General features: G+C 41.2%; 1 protein-coding gene across 1 annotated transcript in view; it reads left to right on the top strand.

Annotated features, from left to right (window-relative positions):
- LOC122813960 (zinc finger protein 665-like) overlaps window positions 1-27525 on the top strand; it is a 281546-nt gene that overhangs the window by 162528 nt on the left and 91493 nt on the right. The window contains exons 3-4 of the mRNA XM_044086509.1: window positions 1695-2030; window positions 10123-10249. Coding sequence (XP_043942444.1) covers window positions 1695-2030; window positions 10123-10249 — 463 coding nt within the window. The remainder of the gene's footprint in view (window positions 1-1694; window positions 2031-10122; window positions 10250-27525) is intronic.

A 27525-nucleotide genomic window follows, 5' to 3' on the forward strand; every position in this document is an offset into this window, starting at 1 on the left:
GAGGGCTTCCATGAGGCAGGACAACCCACATGTTATGACTGCAGTTGCATGTCTATCGGACATCTACATTTATGGTAGGTACAAAACTGTACTTTCTGGCACCTCTCAGCTGATTGTTACTCACTAGGTTGAATAAGGAGAAGGTGAGACATCAGTGTGCCTCACTATTGAGTCATCTATGATTAGTGTACTGGGCAAGCTGTTTTGCCTTAGGGGCTTAGGTTGAGGGGCACACTGTGTAGGTGAGTTATGTGTCTTGTGGTTTGTACTGTGTTGTGAGGGGCTCACTGTGTAGGTGAGTTATGTGTCTTGTGGTTTGTACTGTGTTGTGGTGGTTGAGTGCGTTTCTGCCTTGGAGATCTCTGCTGTTTGCGTAGATTTCTATTGAGAGCCTCTCTGAAGGTGGGTGTGTGGCTTGTGTTTTTATATGAGAGCTGTGATGGTGGCTGTTCTACAGGGCTATATGTTCCATGTGGTGTGGTGCAGGTGTTGACCACCTTCTCTTGACCAGCTATTCCGGTCTTGGCTGGAGAGTGCATGGCTTCCACTTTGGAGATGTCACAAGTCTGAGTGTTGGGAGGTAAGAGGAGTGGGTTGTCTGTGTCTGTCACCTTCATGCCCCACATTCAGTACGAAGAGCATAAGTGAGACGTATGGCAGCTTTAAGATGTAAAGGCTTTGGTACGCTGCCTGGATGTTGGGCTGTCCTTGGCAGGAGGTCCCTTCAATGAGGAATACTGCAACAGTGATGAGAAGGATGTCTACTCTTATGGTAAGTTTTACACAAGTGTACTTTCTGCAATGTTCCTAATGAAGGGAATAGGAAAAAAAAACTGCAGACTTAGTTTTGTCTTTGAAGGCTGAGCTAATGGCACTGAACCTTTTTATCTAATACTTGGCTAATCCCCATTTCTGGTTAACGTATTGGAAGGAAGTTATGAAAGTCTCACATGAGCCATTATGTACCTGCTATGAACAGCATCTCCCATAGGTCAGTACCGTCCATTCTGCATCCCATGTGTTCCCCAACATCAGACACCTACAAGTCATGCTACATCACATGCATGTATCCAAATTTCATACAAAGACCTAACACTGGCCCAATGTAGAACACATAATTACAGTTGCATTGCAAATTCTTATTTGCTGTGGTTGAATCATGGCACAGTTATTTGTAATTTATGTACTAATTTTTACATTGTGGAAGTAACCTTTATATGGATAATCCCCCACCTATTCACTTTTTTTGAAAACAAATTCCATTTCCTAGGATTATAGCCTCTTGACAATTGTACATATCCAGAGAAACGCTTTGGTCAACAGACACCATCCAGGCTGTATAGCAGAGATTGAACTGGCAGAAACCAACCCCTCCCTCAAATACACAGCTACCTGCCTTTTCCTTCCACCCCTAATCATCAATTTTCAGTGCCTTTTTTTTTTTTTTTTTTTAAGGGTCATCTTTATATTGATATCTCCTTTCCACATTGTCCGAAAGGACCCTAGATAGTTGTCCCTCTTTCTTGCCATGGACTAAGTGTTGAAATCGGGTCACAAATGTTGTGGACAGGTGCTTGGCCTCTCCAACAGGACTGACCTTCACTCATTTGGTTGTATGAGAAGAAGTGCATAAATAAAACTGACATTGTGATGTACAGTCACTCAACTTGATTCTTTCTGTGTTTGTTTTCCAGGATGATGCTTATAGTTTGGAACAATACATTACACAAGAGTTTACAAAACTGCAAGTGTTACTACATGACTGGGAGCAAAAATTACTACAACAGCTTAAAAACAACAAAGTGTCAGTTCTGAAACAGAAGGAAGAAAACCTTGAATGTACAAAACATGATGCTGTGGTCAGCAATGTGAACGCACCCAATGCCAGCTTGGAGTTCAGGAAGGAAATAACACTGACTGTGGAAGAGATGAAAGAAAATGCTGAAAACCTTAAAAATGATGCTCCTGCAACATGTAAATCATTGTATATGTCAGAGCCTAGAAAACAGAAAACAGCTGATTTTCTAACTGTAAGTGTACTTTTCATTACGTGTGTTTTATTTTATATACAAGATCAGGCAGTTGATTGTATATAGTATATCATGATTATATAACAGCGACATGTTTTTCTTTATGTATTGCAAAAGTGTATTTATTAAGGATTTTCCAAATAATGCAAAACACCACTAAGACAGAACATGCATTGTTTAAACTTTTATTTATTGATTGTAAAGTTCCAAACTAAATTACTGAGGATTAGAGGCAGTCGTTAATGCTAGACATTAGAGTCTCTTCTTTGTCCTTCAGAATTACATCCTGATACAGAACCAGTTGCTTTATTAACATTTTAAGTGAATTAGAGTAATGTTTAACAATTGTTTCTGGTTTTGGGCCTTTGCCTTCCCATTATTTTTGGCTTTGGCCTGAATTCTTGGAACAAAGAAGTTGAGATGTATAATAGATACTCTTACGATGCAGTGCAGAAAAGCTATGAATGAATGACTTGTAAACAGTATCCAAATGATTAGAATATCTTTGGTTATCTTCTCTGAGTGAATAGCAGAGTTGTAGGCTGATTGCTTGTATTTGGTGTACTGTCTAACTGCTAATTTATAAGCAGGCCCATCCTATCTCAAGGTTGCCAATAATTTCATGTTCACTTTTATTTCTTTTTATTCGTTTTCAGTTGTACTTTCCCCTTGTGTTACAGCTCTCATTTTACACATGTCCAGCTTCTCAGTCATGCCTTCAGTCTAAAATACTCAAACCACATAACCAGTGATTTGTCATGTGTCATCGCTATTTCTTTTTGTAGTCCCCCTCTTATCAATTTGATGCTACATGCAATTCTGTCTCCCATCAGTAAATTATGCAAAGCACCAAATCAAACTCAGTCTTTCATTGTGTTGTATGTCATTCTCATAAGCATCTACTGAGTCCTAAACCATTATAGTTCCAATGAAAAATAAATGTGCTGCATGTCCCAGGAATTAGAAGATTTAACACCCTTCCACTGTGTTCCTGTTGTGTTATTAAACCCAGTGACATTGTAGTCATCTGCCTCATATTAATTTTACTACAAAAGTGCCCTCCTTCTCATCTTTCATTGACTCTCACCAATAAACACCCGAAAGTACCATTTTGTATGAAGCCACTCCTCTTAAACTGTTTAAATTCATTTGCCCTCCTGTTGTGATCCACAGACCCAGAATACTGAATGCCCACATATAACTGCGGGTGAAACCAAGGATCCTCTAAAAGACTCCACTGAGAGCTGATCTACTTACTGTGTAAGTAAGCTAGTTATACATTGGGTGTCCTTAACCATCACTGTTTGCACTGGTTGTTGATGTGTACTGAGAGTATATTCTGTCAGCTGTTGTTTCTGTAATTAATTGAAGTAAAAGAACACTACCTGTAAGTGTTGTGTCTGATCATGTTTTAGTCGCATCCTTGAACTTATTTGTATGTGATTTTTGAGGCAGTATAACTACCGTTTCATGTTTACTGTTAGCCAAGTTCTAACATTCACTGGTTGCACTAGAGAGAGATGCATTGTTTGTCAAAGCTGGAGGCTAGTGTCTCTCACTCTGTGTCCCACCCATAACCCATTAAACAACACAGCATAACAAAGTAACACAGTTCCACAACTTCACTGCAACATATGCTGAGGTTGTAAAGAAACCTTTCCTAAACCTCCAATGTCTAGTTGACATCCTGCTAGCTTATGTTGGCCATGCTGTCGAAATGATAACACTGCACCTACACCCATGCCACATGTACCATTAAGGTCTTATAAGGCATCAGCACATTCCAGGAAATGTGCTGGTCATTGCTAATTACATTTCAAGACCTAGAGAGACCACACTCACCAGGCGGCAAAGGACAAGTTGACAGCTGTCTCTGTTACTAGGATTAGGGATGTCACTATGGCCCTTAAGTCTCTGCAGCACCCCATTTATAATTACAGCTTTGTTGTTGAGCAGGTGGGGATGAACGACAGGCATTCCACTTTAAGGGAAATGAGGAGACAGTGTCAAACTCTCCCTTCTCATGTCTTTGAAGAAGGCAAGGCTCTGTTATTTAGCAGCATTTTACCATTACCAAGAATGATGCCGAACTTCAAGGATAAAATAATTGACTTCAGTAATTGGCTAAGTTAACTGATTCTAAGAGGATTCGGTGGTGCGTGTCTCCATGGTCTGAAATGGTCAGCAAAACCCTCCTCCTTTTCCATTGATGACTTACACCTGTCACCCACTCCTCAGGTTTTCCTGTTGATTTCCATCTCAGAGAATTGGGTGACTAAGACAAACCCGCTGATCTCTGGGCCAGTGCACTGATGGCGTGATGGTAACAGTCTGCATATACATGTTAGAACAATGATGTCTGTAATGGGGAAGTAAAAATGTCACATTTATTCTACTGGCTTATAGTTCTGCTAACTGGTTAGTGCACGAAATAAATGCTGAACCCACCTTTCCTGTGGACACACACACACACACACACACACACACACACACACACACACACACACACACACACACACACACACACACAGACACTCTTCTCTTGACTGTTGTATAGCTCTCAGTGGTACCAGTCTCATTACACAAGTAATGGTTTGATAATTCAGACCTGTCAACTTGTGTCTGTGTATGAGCATTTGTTACTAAACTTTTTTTTGTTGCTGCTAACAGACAGCTAACTGTGCCTGATGCCCTACGCAGACTGTCTAAAAAAACTCCAGCTTTACTCCGTCGCATATCACCTACTCAGAGGCGATCTCTGCCTAACATACAAAGCTATGTCAAACCCAGAGCTGTTAGACATGCTCCACTTAAAAAAATCCCAATCCCTCTGAGCTACATGCTCTAGGGACCTAAACCTTGTCAACACAATAAACAAAACATGCTGGAGGGATAGATTCCTGTCCCACAGACTTCCCATACTCTGGAACAGACTACCTATCTATGTCAAACAGAGCTCCTCATTAGCACTCTTCAAGAAAAATCTTGATGATTGGATGGGAAATAGGAAATTCACCCAAGGGATCACTTCTGTGGCTCTGCTCTACAGGGGCACAGGAAAATAATTTTCTTGGTGGCGAAAGCCAGGGTACCTTTTTGGCTAGGCTTATATAGGCCTCTAGGGTTAATTGCCTAGTACCTACCTATGAACCTATGTGAAACACCTCATCACTAAGGGCTTTTCATCCAGAAAAAAGGAGGTCATTGTCCCACTGTACTCTTCCCTCATTAGACCCATTATAGAATACAATGCCCCATTTTGGTATGCACCTCACATGACATCTGCAACAGCTGGAAAGGCTGCAGTTATACCTCACTAAAAGAATCACAGGCCTAAAGCAGATGCCCTATGCTGACCGTCTAAAAGACCTCCAGCTATACTCTGTGGCATATTGTCTACTCAGAGGTGATCTTTGCTTAACATACAGGGCCATGTCAAACCCAGAGCTGTTGGACATGCTCCACTTAAAGAAATCCCAATCCCTCAGAGCCACACACTCCAGGGATCTAAACTTTGTCATCACAATGAACAAAACATGTTGGAGGATAGGTTCCTGACCCAGAGACTCCCCATACTCTGGAATAGACTGCCCATACATGTCAAGCAGAGCACCTCCTTGGCCCTTTTCAAAAGGAACCTTGACAGTTGGATGGGAGATAGGAAATTCACTCCAGGGATCACGTCAGTCGCCCTGCTAGACAGGGGTCCAGGGAAGTAAATATTGTGGGAAGAAATATCCAGGGAATTGTTATGGCTAGGCTTGTATAGGCCCTAGGGCCGATAACCTAGTACCAACCTATGAACCTAAAGTGAGTAACAGTAAAACATTTTGTTTGCACACTGTTTGTAAACATTTTGAAACCTGATGTGTTTTTTTTTTCTTTACATATGAAGAATATTTATGCCGGTTCTGCAGTGGTACACAAGTCACATCTGTAAAGCAGTAATCTACAGTGTTGTGCTTGCATCTCATCCTTTTTTTCATCTTTCATAAATATTACTGCTGTAATTACATTTATATGTATTAGAATCTATTCAGTGAGATGTGTAGGAGTGGGGATTATTGCCTCTGTGGTTGCATTTACATTTCTTGTTTTGTATTTGTCCTGCACAATGCAGTAAACTTCATGTATAGACAATGCACAGATTAACTGAGCAGGTTATGTGCTGTTGTGGAAACACCAGAAGAAAAACATTGGGTGGCATTCATAGTCCCTTAGCTTGCATATGTGCAACGGTAATTAGAGAAGAGTGCCACTGCACCTTTACATAAATGTACTAAGCAAAACTGAATGGTGCTGATTACAGAAAAATGGTGTGCTGTACAGAAATGACCACAACATTTGTGGCTATCTGAAGCATTGTAAAATGTATTAAACATAGTCTGTGTGTCATGGAAGCCACTTGAATGTAAATTGGCAATTTCTTTCTGCTGTTTCTATTGTTTATAAGTGAGTGAAAGCCTGTGCTAGTCTGTACATACCACTAACAGTTATTTGAGGAAAGCTGTGCTCAGTATAGCTGTTCAGAAATCAAGTTAATCTTCTAAAAGGTTTTATTTATTGAGCGTAGGGATGTGTTTAAGTGGACACTTTGGTCTTTTAAAAGGTTGGAAAGGGAAAAATAGGAGAGCTGGAAATGAGGGAAAGAGAAGATGGACACACAGAAGGAAGGCATAAAGAAGATTGTGTTGGAGGGGATGGGAGAGGAGGGGAGGGGCAGTATGTTTTTTGCATGGGATAGACCCCCCCTTATTTTTTAATATGAGAATTTCAGGAATGAGTAAGGGAAGAAGGTGTATGGGAGAGGCTTAAGGAAGAGTTAAGGAATGGATGCAGCATAAAAGATGGACAAGACAGGAGTATTATGGTGGGCTGACATTGGTGAGGGACAGAGGACATACTAATATCAGACACAAAAGTGGAAGGGTGATGACTTGTGCAGCACCAGTCACACCCCAGTCTGGAGGACCACAAATATCACCCCTCCTTGATGGGTCTTCAGAGGGAACCCTGATGATATGTGGATGGAGGCCTCTGGTGGCTCAATAGTCAAAGAAAATTGGGTCAGCAAGTTTTCTTACCTGCTAAAGAAGAGTTTCTGTTGGTTGACGGTATCTCCCCACTGTCTAATCAACCTCTGCCTTTACCAGGTTCTGAAGGTCATGCTGTTGGCAGCTTTCCTGGCTACCATTCACTTGGTGGGGGGGGGGGGGGGGGGATGCCGACCATGTTATCCATTGATAGTAGAAAAATGAGTACATGGAAATAGTCAAAGGCCAAGATGTATGTACCTTCCTGACCATCGAGCACCGCTAGTCTTTATAAGGGCAAGCAGTTCTCAGCAGGAAATGCCCAAGATAGCAGTTACCGCAAGCATCTTCACAGATTACAAAGGTAGAAAAGGCATGACTTCCCCTTTGTAAGGTATATGTGCACAAAATAGTTAATATGAATTGCAAGCAGGCAGGAAAATGCATTGCTTAGGTAAGCTCATCAAACAGATTGCAGCCATTCCTGATTTACATTTCATTACTGTATCATTTACATACTTTTTTTACAAGCTTACTAAAGTAGCTGGTTCTAAGTGTAGTTGTCCTCCATTGTAACTAAGCTGTACTTTGGCACAGCCAGTGCAAATTCCCGCTATTCCCAAGTGCAATGACTATGAATGCTGCCAGATGTTCTGTTCAGCATCAAACCATTTACACATGGGGAAGCAAGTATATTGCAGCAGTTTGAGGAAACATACCAACATGACATGGGATAGGATAAGTTTAATCACTGACATGATGGGATTGATATTGGATCATAATTACATCAAGTATGTTTCAAATCAGAATATTACCATCATTTTGAGGTTTACCCATGTTATAAAGGAAGATGGAATATCATATTTAGATACACATATTAGTCATGGAAAATCTGGATTCATATCACGTATTTTTAGAAAGGACACATTCTCCAATGATTACTTAGAAACATCTATAAAGGACAATGCATAAGGGCAGCCCGCATGTCATCGACAAAAGACATCATGTTAAAAGAAATTGAATGTATTAAAATGATGTTTATTAACAGAGGATATCCAGAGAAATTATTAAAAGGCATTAATAAGTATATTATCCTATTAGGAAATTATAAAACATCACTAGAAATAAAGATGACAATGTATGCAATGCATTCTACATAGGCAAAAGAAAGATAATACTTTAAACGACGATATATGCATCAAGATGATAGAAATGCCCTGTATCGACATATATAAAACAATCACCCTATGGTGGAAATCTTAAAGCAATTCTTGCATGAGAGAGAGCAGCAGCAGATTTCCACGGATGCTAAATTTCAGGGATAAGTATAAAGAAACTGCTACAGCCCTTGAAATGGGCAGACTATTACCCCTTAGAATTAGTTTTATACTATGGTTTTATATGCTGCATGTACCTATTATTGTCTATTTTTCATTCTGTCTCTCTCCTCACTAACCAAATTGCTGCTGTTATTCACCAGTGTAGCTAACATCTGGAATCATCAGATGCTTGCCTTTGGATAGGCTCTCCCCACAACTGTTACCATCAGTTCTCCTTATACCCCCATCTCATCGGTCACTCCATGCATACTTCTATAACTGACCACTAAATTAATTTCCTTAACTATTCCATAGGCCTTACATTAATCCAGACCACTCAATCTTCTACCACAGGTTAGGTACCTTTCTCCCCTAAACCCTGACTGATCTCCCAGACCACTTCATATAACTTTCCTGTTTGTTTTCTGCAGCTGCCTCCCAATAGCTTCTTCAACCATACTGCTACCCCAATCACTACATTTTATGTCCATTTTCGTGTTTCCACCCCTCACTCTGTCATGGTCCTACTGCTCCCCACTGTTCTTCTAAGTTACCCTCCAACTTCCCATTTTCCAGTCTCTGAATCTTGTCATCCAGTCCTAATTGATGTTTCCTTAATATATTTTTTTTGATGATGTCCCATTCATGCCTCATTGCTGAACTTGTCCTGTGGAAAAGTAGAATGGAGGGGAGAGTTATTTTTAACCTACAAAGTTCAGAAATCCTTACTTGCACAACTGGGAAAGGTAAATGTCTGCTTTCTATTCCTTTATCACCTTAAGTCAGCAAATGCAGAAAATGGACCTGTTTCCTTGTAGCTTAATTTGATCCATGGCTAGGAAGGGGTGAAGGTGGTGGCTGTCCCAGGTGCAACTTGTTAGGGACCATGATGGACAGTGCTGGTCAAGCAGAAATGGAGTGCCAGCAATGTAGAGCCAGCAGTAGTCATTCAATACTGAGGCCAGAATTCATTTGTTTTGACAAGTCTCAGCTGTGTGGTGGATTTAAATGAAGTGAACTTATAAAATTAGAAGACGAGAAATAATTTTTTCAGGGTTGATGAAGAGATTTCTTTCTTTCTTTTTTTTATTTTTAACTTTAGTTTGAGGGGTACCAGTCTGTTGAACTGCTGGGGTACTTCCTCCTAACTTCATGACATGTTACTCCTGTCCTTGATCAGTTCACCTCAAGGATAGATTGACCATCCCAATCGCTCATTTCCTATTATCAGTTGTTGACGTGCCAAGAAATGGGCGGTTTAACTGTCTGTCCTTGGACTCCTTTGCTTGCTCTTCTTCCTTTCTTCCAACAGAGCACACGGCAAACACACTTTAAGAGAAATTAAAATCACTGGCATGTAGATAGTCTGCTAAACTTTGGCCATTTGCCTTTATGCTGGCATTTTTCCTATCATATTTGCTCATTTATTAAGCTCAACCAGCCAAATGTCAGCCTCCCATCTCCGTTGATGTTCTGTTGAGTTTGCATTACAAAGACTTCTGGTATTTTCTTTTCTCTGTAAGTATTACCCTTCAGAATTACTGAAGGGGTGTGGCTGCCTGTACTCGTTAGAATGAAAGGGGGACTTAATTCTTAGTTACTGTGTGACCACTGTTGCTGTTGTAGTATAAGAATGTCCCTTCTAGGGGCAAATGCCAGTGTTCCATGCTGAAAATGGCAGCTTTTATGTCATTAGCAGTAAAAGAAAAAAAATGAACCACACCACGTGCTTCTTTACAGGTTCCAGAAAGCTTTGAAGATGTTGCCGTTATGTTCTCAGAAGAAGAGTGGAAGATGTTAAGAAAACAAGACAAGGAGCTTCACAAAGAAGTGATGGTACAGAACTATGAAACACTGGTTTCAGTAGGTAAGTTTGGTTTTATCCTTTTTAGGTAGACCTTTACTGTTAGAAGTAGGGGTGTCCTCTTAAAATGCTGTGTCAAGATATCTCAAAATTTTGATAAGTGATCTGGTCCATTGTAGGCCCTTTTAGCCATGACCTGGACCACTGTGGCTAATGAATATGGATACAGATGTAGAAACCAGTTCAACCAACATATTTTTACGAAGCCGAATGAAGGTTGAGTATTTTGAGAAATGTAATAAGATGTAAGAGAAGAATACAAACTCCACATTAACCGTAGGCATTGATCAGAATTGAATCCTGAACCCTGTAGGTGTGAAGAAGAAACCAGATGAATCCTTCAGAAATGTATGCATTGTACTGGGGAAAGATCTCTGCCACCTTTTAACTTCAGATGTCATGACAGCTATGTTAATACCATTCTATAAGGAATCTATGTAGTCATGAATAATCTTTCTTCACCCTTTTAGGAGCATACCTCATATAGTTAAAACATCTTCTAGTTTTCAATATCACAGTTTCTTTTTGTGGGTTATGCTGTGTTTGACAATGTTGTAAATTACATTTTTATTAATTCCACCTTTTCATATTCTTCTGTATATCCTGACAGCTTTATCCATTTGTTCTTTTACATGAAACAGCAATCTTTTGGTAAGTGTGCATTTTGGGAATCAAACCTATTTCTGCAAGATTGTAGTGAAGATGCCCTGGACTAACTCGTTCTTACCCTCACTAGAGGTAGCAACATCTTTGTTCTGGTCATTACTAACATGGCGACTGCTGCTCTACACCAACAGTCAACTTCTCCCTGGTTAGATCCAACCACAAACTAAACATCTTGGAAATCTACCCCCCCCCCCCCAGAAAGGTAACCACAATGAAAAACTTGTCCAAAGCTAACTTTGGGCTCCTAAAAACAGAGGTGGCTAACCTCACGGCACCCATGCAAATGGAGAATACATACACCAATGCACTGTACAAACACATACACAAATGCATGGCTCTCGCCATACCCAACATACCCAATAGAACCAAGATGCTCTCCTCCAAAAAAAAAAAAAAAAAGAAACCAATTTGGTGGTCCCCTGCCATAAACAAACTCTACAACAGAAGGAGGAAACTGATGAGAAATAAGGTGAAGTCCCAAGACTGGAAAAACTCCCTTATCAGCCTCAACAGAAAGTTGAGATCCCCTCATCAAATCCTCTAAAGCCTAGCTATGAAAACAGAATTGCAGCAGATAGTAAAGACAACCACAAGGCCTTCTATAGTTATGTAAAGAATCTCCACGGCATTACCCATATTTGCTCTGAGCTACTGTACAATGGTACCTCCTATACTAAGCCAACAGATATTGCCAATATACTGGCTGACAGATTCAGTGCCAGCTTTACCCCCCCCCCCCCAAAGGACCAATCACAATACCAGTGGATTGCCAGGCACCCAGTATTACTGCTGCACAGGTTAAAACAGCACTGTCCAAGGCCAAGAATACAGCTTCTATGGGACCTGACAATATCCATGGCTGTGTTCTACATGAACTACAGAGTGAACTGGCACCTCACCTGTGTGCCCTGTTCAAGTCACAGCCTCACCTCTGGCTTTGTCCCTACCAAGTGGCGCAGTGCTACAGTCATCCCTCTCCACAAAGGAGGAGTGACTACAGACCCTGGGAACTATCGCCCCTTTAGCCTGATGAGTCTGATATGCAAAGCTATGGAATGCATCATCATGGACCTAATAAACAAGAATATAGGGACTCTCCAAACTCTGGATCCCACACAGTTTGGTTTTGTGACGGGTAGATCATGCTTGCTCAACTTGGTCAACTTCTTTGAGTCAGTCACCAGAGCTGTGGATGAATGCAAGGTGGTTCATACAGCCTACCTTGATCTGGCCAAGGCCTTTGATACCATTCCTCACTCAGGAATCCTAGAAAAACTCACTAAGCTAGACATCAACCCCTGTATCACTAGATGGGTTGCAAACTGGCTCACAGAACCCACTGTGTGAAAGTAGCTGACTCCAAGTCAGACTGCGGATCAGTCACGAGTGGAATCCCACAGTGATCGGTCCTGGGTCCTCTCCTGTTTGGTATCTACTTCTCTGAAGCCCAGGCCAACACGGAGGGACTCTGGCTGACAAGGTTCGTCGACGATTACAAGTTGGGATCTATTAACAACTCCTCAAGTGATGTTGACATTCTACAGAAAGGCCTCACTGAGACCAACGACTGGTGTCAGAACCATGGCCTTAAGCTCAATGCCAAAAAATGTGTCATCATCCCCTTTGGGAAAAACCCGGTTCCCATGAATTACCACATTGATGGTAGTCCACTGAACATACTAGGCATTATAAGAGATTTGGGAACACGGGATGAAGCAACCTCTCTTTTGCCCGCCACATTGCCACTGTGGTCAGAAAGTCCTTCTATGGCACATCTCATTACTAAGGGTTTTGTATCCAGGAAGGAAGAAAGAGGTTATTGTCTCTCTCTACTCTTCTTTCATTAGGCCAGTCATAGAGTACAATGCCCCATTTGGCATGTACTTCACTAGACACCTGCAACAACTAGAGAGGCCGCAAAAGTACCTCACAAAGAGGATCCTAGGCCATAAGAGCTTGTCCTATATGGACAGACTCAAAAAAACTCCAATTATTCTCGGTCTCATATCGCCTGCTTAGAGGCGATCTCTGCTTGACTTACAAAGCCATGTCTGACCCAGCTCTGTTAGAAATGCTACATCTAAAGAAATCCCAATCCCTCCACACCACATGCTCCAGAGACCTCAATCTCATTACTACAATCAACAGAACGTGCTGGAGGGACAGGTTCATAACACAGAGACTGCCCATGCTATGGAATAGACTTCCTTAAAAATGTCAAACAGAGTACCTTTCTGGCCCTCTTCAAGAGAAATCTTGATGAGTGGATGGGAAATAGAAAATTCACCCTAGGGAGCACTCCAGTGGCTTTACTCAACAGAGGCACCGGGAACTAAGGTCGGGTGGCATGATGCCAGAGTAATCCTATGGGCTAGGGTTGTAAAGACTCCAGGCCCATTAGCCTAGTTCACACCTATCAACCTATAAGAAAGTAAACTGCTCTGCTCTGTCCTGTACAATCACAGAGCACTCAAGGCAGAGCTTCTGATGTAGGCCTGCAGCTCCAGTTTTCCTCCAGTTCCTGCTTTGGATCCCAGTAGCTCACCAGCCCCACATACAGATGTGTCACTTTACACCCACCCTGGGGCTGTCAGATGTTTATGTGGTTCATAGCATAAAATCACTGGTCCTGAACAATTTTCATGTGTCTCAGTCCGTACGATGATGACACACAGAGGCAGAGTAACAAGTAAGTCTAAGGATATAGATATGTGGGATGTAATCAGAAAGGCTTGAAAGGGAGGCCCTGCATTACTAGAGTTTGAAGGTAAGATGGACAGTTTCACAAGTATGCCTGTACTTACACTGGTTACCTGAATGGTGACCAGTCAATGACACACAGAGGCACAGTAACAAGTAAGTGTAAGGATATAGATATGTGGGATGTAATCAGAAAGGCCTGAAAGGGAGGCCCTGCATTACTAGAGTTTGAAGGTAAGATGGACAGTTTCACAAGTATGCCCTGTACTTACACTGGTTACCTGAATGGTGACCAGTCAATGACACACAGAGGCAGAGTAACAAGTAAGTGTAAGGATAAAGATATGTGGGATGTAATCAGAAAGGCCTGAAAGGGAGGCCCTGCATTACTAGAGTTTGAAGGTAAGATGGACAGTTTCACAAGTATGCCCTGTACTTTGTTACACTGGTTACCTGAATGGTGACCAGTCAATGACACACAGAGGCAGAGTAACAAGTAAGTGTAAGGATATAGATATGTGGGATGTAATCAGAAAGGCCTGAAAGGGAGGCCCTGCATTACTAGAGTTTGAAGGTAAGATGGACAGTTTCACAAGTATGCCCTGTACTTACACTGGTTACCTGAATGGTGACCAGTCAATGACACACAGAGGCAGAGTAACAAGTAAGTGTAAGGATATAGACATGTGGGATGTAATCAGAAAGGCCTGAAAGGGAGGCCCTGCATTACTAGAGTTTGAAGGTAGGATGGACAGTTTCACAAGTATGCCCTGTACTTACACTGGTTAACTGAATGGTGAACACTCAGTGCCACACCTTGACTACTTTTAAGATGGACAGTGGATTTTCTTGGGGTAGGACAACCACTGCACATTACAGACTAATAGGTATACTGAGTAAATTCACAGGAAATGCTTCACAGACAGAAAATCATTTTTTTAATAAAATTTTTAGCATTTGTCTCCTTTTTGACTTCAGAAAATACATGTATGTCCTAATTTAACATTTTATACAAAAAAGTCACATGATTTTATTATACCAGCTGACTTGAAAGGTGTTTTAAAGTCATACAGTCTCACAGTAAAATATATCCTCAATAAATGTTATGGGTAATAATACATGATGATATATGAATTATATAAAATAAAAATAAACTTTTATAAGTTTTATTTTATATAAAAATTAAGCCTTCAAAATGAAACAATATATATATTTTATCTATCAAATAACTTGTTTATAGGTAAAGTTTTAATTCTCAATAATAAAATTGAACCATAAAATGTAAGTTATAAATTATAGAATTTATGACTCAATGTAGAATACTGTTAATAGTCACCCTATCATTCACCCTAGCAGCATTTGTTGTGTCCAAACATAATTGCCACATCAACTGTCTTTATTCTAGAATAAAGTTGAAAGGATGACCTCTAAAGAGACCTTTTGGAACACAAACAATAAATATTCTTTTTAAAATTCTTGCAGTCCACAGAAAAAGAAATGTTTGAGATGGACAGAGAAATAAAACTACAGAATAGGCAAATGCTTTTATGACAAACCAGGTTGACAGTAACCTCTCATTTGACACTCACATTGCCAAAGTGGTTAGGAAAACCTTCTATATTGCCCACCTTATCATGAAGGGTTTCACATCTAGATCATTATTAGGCCAATGATTGCACCTGCAGCAGTTGGAAAGAAAAGTTCCTCACCAAGAGGATAAAGGGTCTTAAACATATGTCATATGAAAACTCCATCTCTATTCTGGACATGCTCCACCTCAAAAATCCAAATCCATCAGAGCCACAGACTTAAACCTCAACACAGAAATAAATTCCATGTTAGGCAGGGCCCTCACTAACTCTATTCAAGAGAAGTCTTGTGGATGGGAGATCTGTGTCACTACTAGACAGAGGCGAACCTATGAACCTATGTGTCTTATGCAAATGGTGACTTTGATCAATGTTAGACATTGTGTAGTAATACCTGCAGAAATATGCGTGCCTGTAACACTCAAGCAATTGTGTACCTAGCCAGCTGTTTTTCTTCTGATGGATATTATGTAGGGAAGATAAAGAAATTTCGAAAAAAACAAAAAAACTTTAGTAAAAATGTCATACAGTTTTAGAATGGCTTTTGTTGTGCTTCTTCCTTAAATCACGTCAGGAAAGTGCAGTGAATAAGGAGTGTGTGTATTAAACTGCTACTTGGGGAACTGCTGTACCCTTATCATAGAAGGATGTATTACATGTGCTGCATTTATTAATGTTACAGGATAACTACATGTAGTCCTACTTACAGACATAGGAAACCAGAGATACCCTTATCATAGAAGGCTGTATTACATGTGCTGCATTTATTAATGTTACAGGATAACTACATGTAGTCCTACTTACAGACATATGACACCAGAGATACCCTTATCATAGAAGGCTGTATTACATGAGCTGCATTTATTAATGTTACAGGATAACTACATGTAGTCCTACGTACAGACATAGGAGCCCAGAGATACCTTTATCATAGCAGGCTGTATTACATGTGCTGCATTTATTAATGTTACAGGATAACTACATGTAGTCCTACTTACAGACATAGGAAACCAGAGATACCCTTATCATAGAAGGCTGTATTACATGTGCTGCATTTATTAATGTTACAGGATAACTACTTGTAGTCCTACTTACAAACCTAGGAAACCAGAGATACCCTTATCATAGAAGGATGTATTACATGTGTTGCATTTATTAATGTTACAGGATAACTACATGTAGTCCTACTTACAGACATAGGAAACCAGAGATACCCTTATCATAGAAGGCTGTATTACATGTGCTGCATTTATTAATGTTACAGGATAACTACTTGTAGTCCTACTTACAAACCTAGGAAACCAGATATACCCTTATCATAGAAGGCTGTATTACATGAGCTGCATTTATTAATGTTACAGGATAACTACATGTAGTCCTACTTACAGACATAGGAAACCAGAGATACCCTTATCATAGAAGGTTGTATTACATGTGCTGCATTTATTAATGTTACAGGATAACTACATGTAGTCCTACTTACAGACATAGGAAACCAGAGATACCCTTATCATAGAAGGCTGTATTACATGTGCTGCATTTATTAATGTTACAGGATAACTACATGTAGTCCTACTTACAGACATAGGAAACCAGAGATACCCTTATCATAGAAGGCTGTATTACATGTGCTGCATTTATTAATGTTACAGGATAACTACATGTAGTCCTACTTACAGACATAGGAAACCAGAGATACCCTTATCATAGAAGGCTGTATTACATGTGCTGCATTTATTAATGTTACAAGATAACTACATGTAGTCCTACTTACAGACATAGGAAACCAGAGATACCCTTATCATAGAAGGCTGTATTACATGTGCTGCATTTATTAATGTTACAGGATAACTACATGTAGTCCTACTTACAGACATAGGAAACCAGAGATACCCTTATCATAGAAGGCTGTATTACATGTGCTGCATTTATTAATGTTACAAGATAACTACATGTAGTCCTACTTACAGACATAGGAAACCAGAGATACCCTTATCATAGAAGGCTGTATTACATGTGCTGCATTTATTAATGTTACAGGATAACTACATGTAGTGCTACTTACAGACATAGGAAACCAGAGATACCCTTGTCATAGAAGGCTGTATTACATGTGCTGCATTTATTAATGTTACAGGATAACTACATGTAGTCCTACTTACAGACATAGGAAACCAGAGATACCCTTATCATAGAAGGCTGTATTACATGTGCTGCATTTATTAATGTTACAGGATAACTACATGTAGTCCTACGTACAGACAGGAAACCAGAGATATCCTTATCATAGAAGGCTGTATTACATGTGCTGCATTTATTAATGTTACAGGATAACTACATGTAGCCCTACTTACAGACATAGGAAACCAGAGATACCCTTATCATAGAAGGCTGTATTACATGTGCTGCATTTATTAATGTTACGGGATAACTACATGTAGGTCCTGAGATATCCTTATCATAGAAGGGTGTTTTACATGTGCTGCATTTATTAGTGTTACAGGATAACTATGTGTAGTCCTCCTTACAGACATAGGAAATGAGAGATACCCTTATCATAGAAGGCTATATTACATTTCTCACTCAGTCCTCTAAACTTTCCCTTGCTCAAGCCTACCTACTCCCCACTCTACTCTATGCAGCCCCTATTTTTACAAGGCTTCAATCTAATCTGCTGGATAAACTAGAAAGTACCTATAACAAAATACCAGGATTTGCTTCTAACCTACCTTACCGCACTCATCACTGTATTGCCCCTAAAACGTCTACAATGGCTTGAAATCCATCACCAAATTCTACTACCTCAGCTTGTCACAGCTCATTCAGCTTTACATGACCCATCCTTCTGTCCCTCTGTCTCGCTCTCCCCTTATCCAGCCTTGCTTCCCCAACCATACTCTTCACAGTTCTCAGCAGAACCTACTGCACGTCTATAAGCCCAATAAAAACATTGCCAAACTACTGTATTGCTACTCTGTCACTAATGCTTGGAAGAAACTTCCTTCCAATGTCAGATCAATGACTAACACCATCTCCTTCAAAATGGCACTAAAAGACACGTACCATTTGGCATGATCATGTTACTGTTCTGAACCAACATGACCTTACCTTCCTGTCATCTCTTTTCTCCTACTGGTCCCCCCCCCCCCACCTAGTTGCACCTTTAAATAACAAGAACTCTGCCATCTTATAGCCTTTCTCAACAACTGCACTCTGTTTATTTTTATTTTACATTTGCCGCGGTAGTGGTGCTGCGGTAGCATTGTCGCCTCACAGCAAGACTTTGTCGCGTTCAATTTTCAGCTAGAGTGTCTTCTGTGTGGAGGCATGCGTGAATGGGCATGCCTTCGTTGAAGGTTGTGTGTTAGAGCTGGTAACTCGGCATGTAAAAATCCACTACCAAACATTAGCGGACCGGAGTTCCGCTGTGGCGACCCCTAACCAGGATAAGCCAAAAGACACAACAACAACATTTTATTTTACATTTGTTAACTGGGCTAGTCCAACTGGATATATTTCCATTTTCAGTAGAGGCCCGGGGAGAAAAGCTCTAGTAGTAACAAATAGAAATTGAAATTAAAAATAAAAAAATCTGTTATTACATATTAAATGAAAGGATTTCAATAAAAAAGAATACTAAAATACAAGAAGTAATAATAAAATAAAGTAGGTATTTACAATAATAAAGTTGACAATAAGTACAGGATAAATTATTATACAGTATGATTCGTGTGGACTTTCAGAACATCAAACAGGATAGATTACACAAGTATGTTGAATTGAGTTCAGCAGTTGCAGTCCTGCTTCCAAGGAGTGTGCATTAAAGTTCTGGTTCTGGAGGAGGAAATATCAGTAGTGAAGCAGAAGGTTAATCAGGGTTGCTGCAGAGGCATAACCAGTGTGTTTTGAGGTGTCTTTTGAGGTTTTGTTTAATGAGAGGCAATGAAGAAAGTAGAGTTAGTTCATTAGGCAGTAGGTTCCAGTTTTTTCCCCACAGAGTTTGAAAACAGAATCTCCAGCCATATTGTTCGACTTGCTTATGCTAGCAAGAAGTTTGCTAGAAGAGCGTAGGGAATTTAGGTTTTTGTAGGGAATTATGAGATTGGAAAGTATAGGAGTGTTGTTAGGTTGATAAAATATCTTGTGGGTAATGGTGAGTTGGGAGACTTTCAGATGGTTTTGAAGTTCCAGCCAGCCTAGTTGCATTAGATTCAGACAGTGGTGAGTTCTAAAGGGATTGCCAGTGGCAAATCTGGCAATATTGTTATAGGAATTAGTTTGATAAGATTATTTCTCTTTAGGGTAGTATATATGGGTGAGGCGTACAGAAGAGTTGAGATTAAATGGGAGTGTGCAATCTTGGTTCTTGCTGTTGTAGTTAGGAAAGGTTTGATTCTATATAAGGAGCCTATTTTTCTGTTGACAGTTTTTATGGTGTTATTTATGTGGCTGTCAAATGTAAGGTTATTGTCAATAGTAATTCCTAACAATTTAGTGGTAGAGTCGGGGAATATAATCGTGCCATTATTGGAAAAGACAGAGAAATCTATGGGAGAGGACTTACTGGTGGGTATAAAGAGAAGGAGCTTAGTTTTTTTGGCATTGAGAAGGAGGCAACATTTTGTGAACCATGTTTCAGCTATGTTAAATACATTCTGAGTTAGAGAATGTAGTTCTGATGGGGAGTTTTCTGAGCATACTAGTGTAGAGTCATCTGCATATTGAATGCAGGTGGCTTGTGGAATTGCTACATGGAGGTCTTTGATAAACAGTGAGAAAAGAAGTGGACCTAGAATAGAACCCTGAGGGACTCCGAGGGTGACTGGTAGAAGGGATGATATATTATTTTCCCAGAGAACTGCCTGTTGCCTGTTGGTAAGGTAGGACTTGAACCATTTAACTGCCAGAGAGTCAAGGGAAAGGGATTCAAGAATGTTGATAAGAAGGGCATGGTTTGCCATGTCAAAAGCTTTTGAGAGTTCAATAAAGAGTGCAGATGAGAGGTTGTTTTTATTGTGATTTTTATTGATGGCATCTGTAAAGGATAATAGGGCAGTTGTGGTGCTATGTGAAGGCCTAAAGTCATGCTGGCAGTTTGCTGTTATGTTATGCTGAGATAAATGGTTTAATAGTTGTTGGTGAATACATTTTTCCACAATTTTTGGTAGGGGGGGATAAAAGAGCTATTGGCTGGTAGTTAGAGTAATTGTTTGAGTTCCCCCCTTTGTGTAGGGGGATAATATGGGAGATTTTCCAGATGTCTGGAATTATTCCCTGCTTAATGGTTCTATTTATGAGGATGGATATAGGATAGGAAATTACTTTGGCTGCTTTTTGCAAGTGTTCAGATGTTAGCTGGTCAGCAGAAGGAGTACAAGGCTTAAGTTTTTGGGTGAATTTGTAGATGAGCGTGGTTGATATGGGCTGCAGATGGAATGTTGGTAGAGTGCCAGGTATGGTGGTGGGAAGGCTTGAGTTGTCTGGGATTAGTTGACTTGCTAGTGATTGTATGGTCTCTGTAAAGATGGTATTGAAGGTATTGGCAGTTTGATGGGGGGGTATTAGGATCGCCTGAAGCGGGGTAGGTGTACGAGAGTGCCCTGGGAAAAGGAGTTTATTTATACTAGACCAGAACTTCTGGGGATTGTTTTGGTGGTTTTGCTGTAGTTTACAGTAGTAGTTCTTTTTGTCTGTAAGTATTTGCCTTTTTTGTACTATTTCTCAACTCCCTAAAAATTTTTTGATCTAAGATATTTCTGTTAGCTCTCCACTTAGCCCAAGACTTGTTCCTAAGTAAAATTTTCTGTCTGGTTTGTTTAGAAAGCCAGCGGGCTGGTTTGGACTTCATTCTGATGGACCATCTGAGTGCATGCCTATCAAGGATAGATAATTATTTAGAGCTTAGATATTTAACAGCTTCTTCAAGTGGTAGAGTTTTTAAAGTGTTCCAGTCACAGGCATTAAGTTCATTTTGGAATAATACTGGATTAGTTTGTTGGTACGTGCAATCCTATATGTGGGGGGGTTTGAGATATCATTTTTTTTGCCTTAGGCTATAGGTCAAAGTATGATCACTTACATCGTCTGGTAGAGTTCCTACCTTGTAAGCTTGTTTCTGTCTATTTATAAGTATCCAGTCTAAGGTGCTCTTTTTCTTGTTTGGTTTATTGATTCTAGTGATAATAATTTATCTTTTTTTCTGGCTGCCTCATCTTTACATCTCAGAACTTAAGAATATGTAACATTTAACTTATACTTACATATATAAATATATTGAGAAAAACCTTCTATAAATGTGCTCATTCCCTGATGATTTTTTTGTACCACTGTTCTATTGCATGTACTCCATTTGTTAATTTTCAAATTTGTTAATGTCTATTTTCATATTGTAATGTCTGAAGCTTTTCTCCTCAGGTTTCCGCTGAAAAAGGTTATCTAACCCAGTCAGACTAATCCGGTTAACAAATGTCAATAAAATCAATAGAAATAAATAAAATGTGCTGAATTTATTAATGTTACAGGATAACTACATGTAGTCCTACTTACAGAAATATGAAACCAGTGGTACCCATATCATAGTACGCTGTATTGCATCTGCTGCATCTAATAATATTATAGGATAACTACATTTAATCCAACTGAGAGACTCAGGAAATTAGATAAACCCTTATCATAGAAGGCTGTATTGCATGTACTGCATTTATTAATGTTAAAGGATAACTACATGTAGTCCTACTTACAGACATAGGAAACCAGAGGTACTCTTATCATAGAAGGCTGTGTTATATGTGCTGCATTTATTAATAACGTTCTTCGTGTTTCACTGTTGCAGTCCTCACATATGGGTTATCCAGCTCCTGGTAGCCCTCAGTCAGCCTGAATACCAGAGTCCTTGTATATGACGTCGGCTGCCGCCAGTTGTAAAACTGATGTCAGTGCGTCAGGTATAATGGGAGGCAGCCGCCGCCATTTCCTCAGTTTTTCTTGCTGTGGAGCTCAAAGCAGATGCAATTCGCACTAGTCCCGGTCGGCCATTTACTTTCGTTTTGCTTTCCGACTACCAAGTTGAAGACGCCTTCAGATAAGCGCCCCATTGGGGACCATCTTTTCTTGCTTTAACGAATGTCAGATAAAGTTAATAACTGCCTTGCCTGTGGAAAACAGATTCCGCACCATGATTTACATTCCTATTGTAAAACTTGTTTGGGCCTTGAGCACGATGTCCCTAACTGCGATCTGTGTGCTTCCTTTAACCCGCGTACCATACACCGTAGAGATAAGATTTTGTATAAGCATTTCGGAGTCTGGCCTAAGTTCATATAGCATCTTCTGTTCTCCCGACTTCGGAACTTCCTAGGAAATGCAAAGACAAGGACTGCGACAGGCCTAGGGTTAAATCTACTGACGGCGCACTGGTGAAATTGGTCATCAGCACAGCGGTAGTCACTGAGGTGCTTTCACAGCCCCTGCACTCCACAGATTTTCAGCCTCAAGCCTCTGCCGAGACCTTTACGGAGTCCTCCATGCCGCAGACCTACTCACAAACAGGCGTCAGCCTCCCCTGCTGTACTTCAGTCCCAGTTGGTAAAGATGGCTGGTGATCTTCTTTCCCTGATTAGCATCTCTCATTCCCACCTTCAAAGAGGGCTAGGGAATTATCTCTTGATGTTTTGTCTGTCTCAGATTCTGAGATTTCCAGTATGTCTGCTGGTGAAGAAGGAAATTCTCAACTTTTTTCTGCCTTTGAGGATTCTGATGCTGAGGACTCTATCCCTTCTGCCTCCCCTCCAGAAGATTTTTCCTTTGGGGATACTTTGAATACTCTTAGGGAGCATTTTAAATGGGAATGTCAGGATTTTCCACAGTCTAAGAAAAGAATCAGGGATTTTTTAGATTTGCCACAGCATAAGCCTCTGGCTATACCTCCAGTTTTGGAAGTTGTGGATAATGTTTTCATGGAAAATTCTTTAACTCATAATTCTGTTCCTCCTGCCCCTAGAAAACCAGATAGATATTACAGGGTTCCTGAATCTCATGAATTCCTTTTCAGAAGCCCTATTGCTGATCCAGAAATTATTTCTCAAGGCCCCAAGGGTGTTAAGGCTACGATTGCTAGAAACCCTGTGCCTTTTGATAAGGAATCTAGGGCCTTGAACAGGTGGGGTAAAAGAGTCTATACTTCTGCAACTCTTGCCATTAGATCCGTGAATTGTCTTTTTCACATGCTTAAGTATCAGTAGCATACGTTGGGGGATATTAAGGCTAAACTTGGAGATTTTCCTTCCATGACGGAAAACAAAGATTTACAAGACTTACTGAATTCTGCCACTTTAGTTAATAAGCATTCATTTTATTGTGGTTTTGATACTTTAGAAGCTTCCTGCAGGGCAACAGCCACTGGTTCCGTAATTAGAAGGCATGCTTGGCTCAGGGAGCAGCCTCTTTCTGAACCAGTTAAGTCTAAATTGCTGGATGTTCCTTTGCACAAGGACAGTCTTTTTGGTAATAAGGCTGAGGAGGTACTGAAAAAGTTTGAGGATAAGGCAAATTCTATGCAAGCTGTTAAAGATTTCCTTCAGGTTCAGCCTTCTTGGTTTAATAGGCATTATCCTTCCAAGAATTGGTCTTTCCCTGATCCTGGCAAGCAGGGTTGCTCTAGCCCTATGGGTTTCAGATTTTCCAGAGGGCAGGCTTCTGCCCCTCAAAGGGCTAAACAATGGCATTCTTCTTCTGCTAAATCAGGAAGTTCTAAGCCAGCTTACCAAAGCAAGCATTCTCAATGACTCTGGCCTTCTTGTGCCTACCTCTGCAGACCCTGGGTTTCCTTTGGGGGGAAGGTTAGCCAGGTTCGCAGAGGTATGGTCTACCATCACAGACGACAAATGGGTGCTCAATATAGTAAACCAAGGTTACAAGTTTTACTTTCCCACCTTCCTTGTTTTACAAGGGTACCCAGACATACCCAAAACTCTCAAGGCAGAGGTAGAAACTCAAATTTCTTCTCTACTGGCTATGGGAGCCATAGAGCCAGTTCTTGCAAATCAGGCAGGCCTAGGTTTTTATTCAAGGCTTTTTCTGGTACCCAAGAAAGGGGGCACCTGGTGCCATATTCTGGATCTGTCCATTCTAAACAATTTTCTGGTGATTCCCAAATTCAAGATGCTCAGCCTTCAACAATTACTACCAGTGCTGGGCAAGGATTCATGGCTGGTAACTTTGGATCTCAAGGAGGCTTATTTGCACATCCCAATAAGGGAAAGTTGCAGGCAGTTCCTTCGCTTCAGGGCTGGGGAGCAACACTTTGAATTCTCTGCATTGCCCTTTGGCTTTTCTACTGCTCCCAGAGATTTTACTAAGTGCCTGGCTCCAGCCATTGCTTTTTGCAGGCAGTGAAACATTCAAATTTATCCTTACCTGGATGGCTGTTTCATTCAAGCAAACTCCCCAGAACAACTAGAAAAGGATTTGGATTTCGTGAAGAACACTGTCACCTCTTTGGGTTACACTCTCAACGAAAAGAAGTCAAAGTTGGTTCCTACAAGGGAGATTGTTTTCTTGGGAGCGAGTCTTAATACAGCTACCTAGATGGTATTCCTCCCTCAACAGAAGCAAGAAGATCTTTCCGCATACTTCATGAACTTGGCAACCATAACCCACCTCTCTGCAAGGCAATTCCTGCAAGCACTGGGGTTCATGGCTTCATGTATTTTGATGATCCCATATGCAAGGCTGCATATGAGAACTTCAATGGTACCTCACAAACCTTTGGTGTCAACACACGCAGGACTTAGACTTGATTCTTCCCCTGATTCACTGTCTACAAATGGAGTTCCTCTGGTGGGCGACAGCCTGATGTCCTTCAAGAATGCAACTGCAGTCATAACATGTGGGTTGTCCTGCCTCAGGCAGCCCTCGGTCGGCCGGATTCCAAAGTCTGGGTCCGACGTCGGCTGATGTTGCATTTCTCCCTGACGTCAGAGCGGCTGGAGTACATAAGCATCAGCCGACGCCATTTTCTCCAGTCTTTCTTGCCGCGTGGTGCCCGAAGCAGAAGCAGTTCGCAAGTGCCGGTCGGTCAGCTCCTGTATTCTACGATACCGAAGTCATCAAAAAAGCTAAGTACCCCATTGGGGACCTTTTTTTGCCTCAGCCGATGTCAGAAATTACTGAAAAAGTTAACAATTGTCTTTTTTGTGGTAAACAAATACCTCATAAGGATTTCCACTCTTACTGCCTCCCTTGCCTGGGCCCAGACCACGACGTCTCGGCCTGTGTAGCTTGTGCTCGCTTCAACAAGTGCACTTTCAGGTGCCGGGCGGAGTTCGCTGAAGATTTTTTCGGCGATAAATTTGCCTACATCATGCCGTCGGATCTTCCGACATCGCAAACTCCCAAAAAGCGAAAAGACCGGGACCAACATCCTCGGCCCGCGTCTACCTCCGACTCCACGCCAAAACCTAGAGCGAGTGCTCCGGTTCCCTCTGAGACGGTCTCTCCACCGCTCCGAACCGAAGACACCGCATTACCGACGACTCCGATTCCAGACATTACTCCGATGCCAGTTATAGACTTTCCTCCGGATACCGAAACCGAGGAAATGCCCGAGACCATTGCTGTAGACAAGGTCACTCCTGCACGTGGAGCTGCCAGGCCTCCTATGGCCATGTCTGTTAAGGCCTACACTAGGGCTAAGGCAGCCAGCAAAACAAGGCATATTACTTCTAAACCATTACCTCAGCCGACTCCGGAGACACAAATTATGTCCATGGCTGCTGATTTAATTTCCATGATTAGAGGTTCACACGCCCATCCTGAGAGAGCATCCCAGCCTCCTCCTGATAAAAGGCCCCGGGTTGAACCCTCTGACCCTACTCCTTCGGATGAAGACTCTGAGGGCTCTGTCCACTCTGATAGCCAGGAAGAGCTCTTCCAGACCTATGAGGACTTGGATGCAGAAGATTCCATCCCTTCGGCCTCCCCTCCTGAGGATATTTCTTTTGGGGAAGTTCTGCACACCATGAGGGAACATTTCAAGTGGCAGGGTCAGGAATATTCTGATTCTAGGAAACGCCTTAGGACTTTCCTTAAGAAGCCTCAGCACAGGCCCTTAGCTATTCCTCCTGTACTTGATGTTCTGGATGATTTGTATTCTGACTCTAGTGCTACCCTGATTCTCTTCCTCCTGCTCCAGCCAAGCCAGACAGGTATTACAGGGTCCCAGAAACTCATTCCCATTTATTCAGGGCCCATACTGCTGATTTGGAAACTATTCACAGGGGCCTAAAGGAGTTTCAGCCTCCACCTCAAAAAATCCTTTGCCCTCCAACAGGGAAGCAAGGTCATTAGAGAGATGGGGCAAAAAGGTTTACACATCCACTACCTTATCTATGAGAGCTTTAAATTGCCTTTTTCATATGTTACAATATCAGGATTATCTCTTAGAAGATTTACAAAAAACATTAGCTTCTCCTGATCCTTTAGACAGGAAGACTTTGCAGGAAGCTGTACATAACACTCAGCAAGTAAGCAATCACTTCCTGCAGTGTGGATATGATGCACTGGAAGCTTCATGTAGGCAGCTATGACAGGGGCAGTGATCCGTAGACATGCTTGGTTAAAAGATCAACCTCTACCAGATCATGTAAAAGCAAAACTTCTGGATGCACCTTTGGAAAAGAACAAGCTTTTTGGTGCAAATGCTAAGGATGCGTTAAAGACCATCAAGAAAAAGCAAAATCAGTTCAGACTGTGAAAGATTTCCTCCAGGTTCAACCCCAGATTCAGTAGGAATTGGCCTTCAAAAACTGGTCCTTTCCTAATCCAGAAAAGTTTCAAAGGGTAAGAACAGACGTGGCCGAGGAAGAGGCCAATACAGAGGCCCTTACAGGGGCGACAATGGCAGCCAGGAAACCAAAGAAGTGACGCAGGGGTTTCACCTGCCCAACAACCACAAACTCAATGACTTTCCTCTACTACCGCCTACCAGGGAACAACTAGAAGCTCCCTTGGGGAAATTATCTCTGTTTGCAGAAAACTGGCACAGACTGACAAAGGACAAATGGATTTTGGACATTATAGACCGAGGGTACAGGTTTCATTTTCATACCTTACCAAGAAAACAAGGCATGCCAAACCTACCACAAAATCAAAGGGCAGAGGCTATCAAGCAAATCACTCTGCTGACTCGAATGAAAGCAATAGAAAGAGTTCCACAACAAGAACAAGAACAGGGGTTTTACTCAAGACTGTTCCTTGTTCCAAGAAAAGAATCTCAATGGAGACCAATACTGGACCTGTCCGCATTAAACACCTTTCTCATAGTAC

The sequence above is a fragment of the Protopterus annectens genome, chromosome 10.part0 (genome assembly GCF_019279795.1).
Source record: "Protopterus annectens isolate FY-2018-M chromosome 10.part0, PAN1.0, whole genome shotgun sequence".
In the NCBI taxonomy this organism is placed as follows: Eukaryota; Metazoa; Chordata; order Ceratodontiformes; family Protopteridae; genus Protopterus; species Protopterus annectens.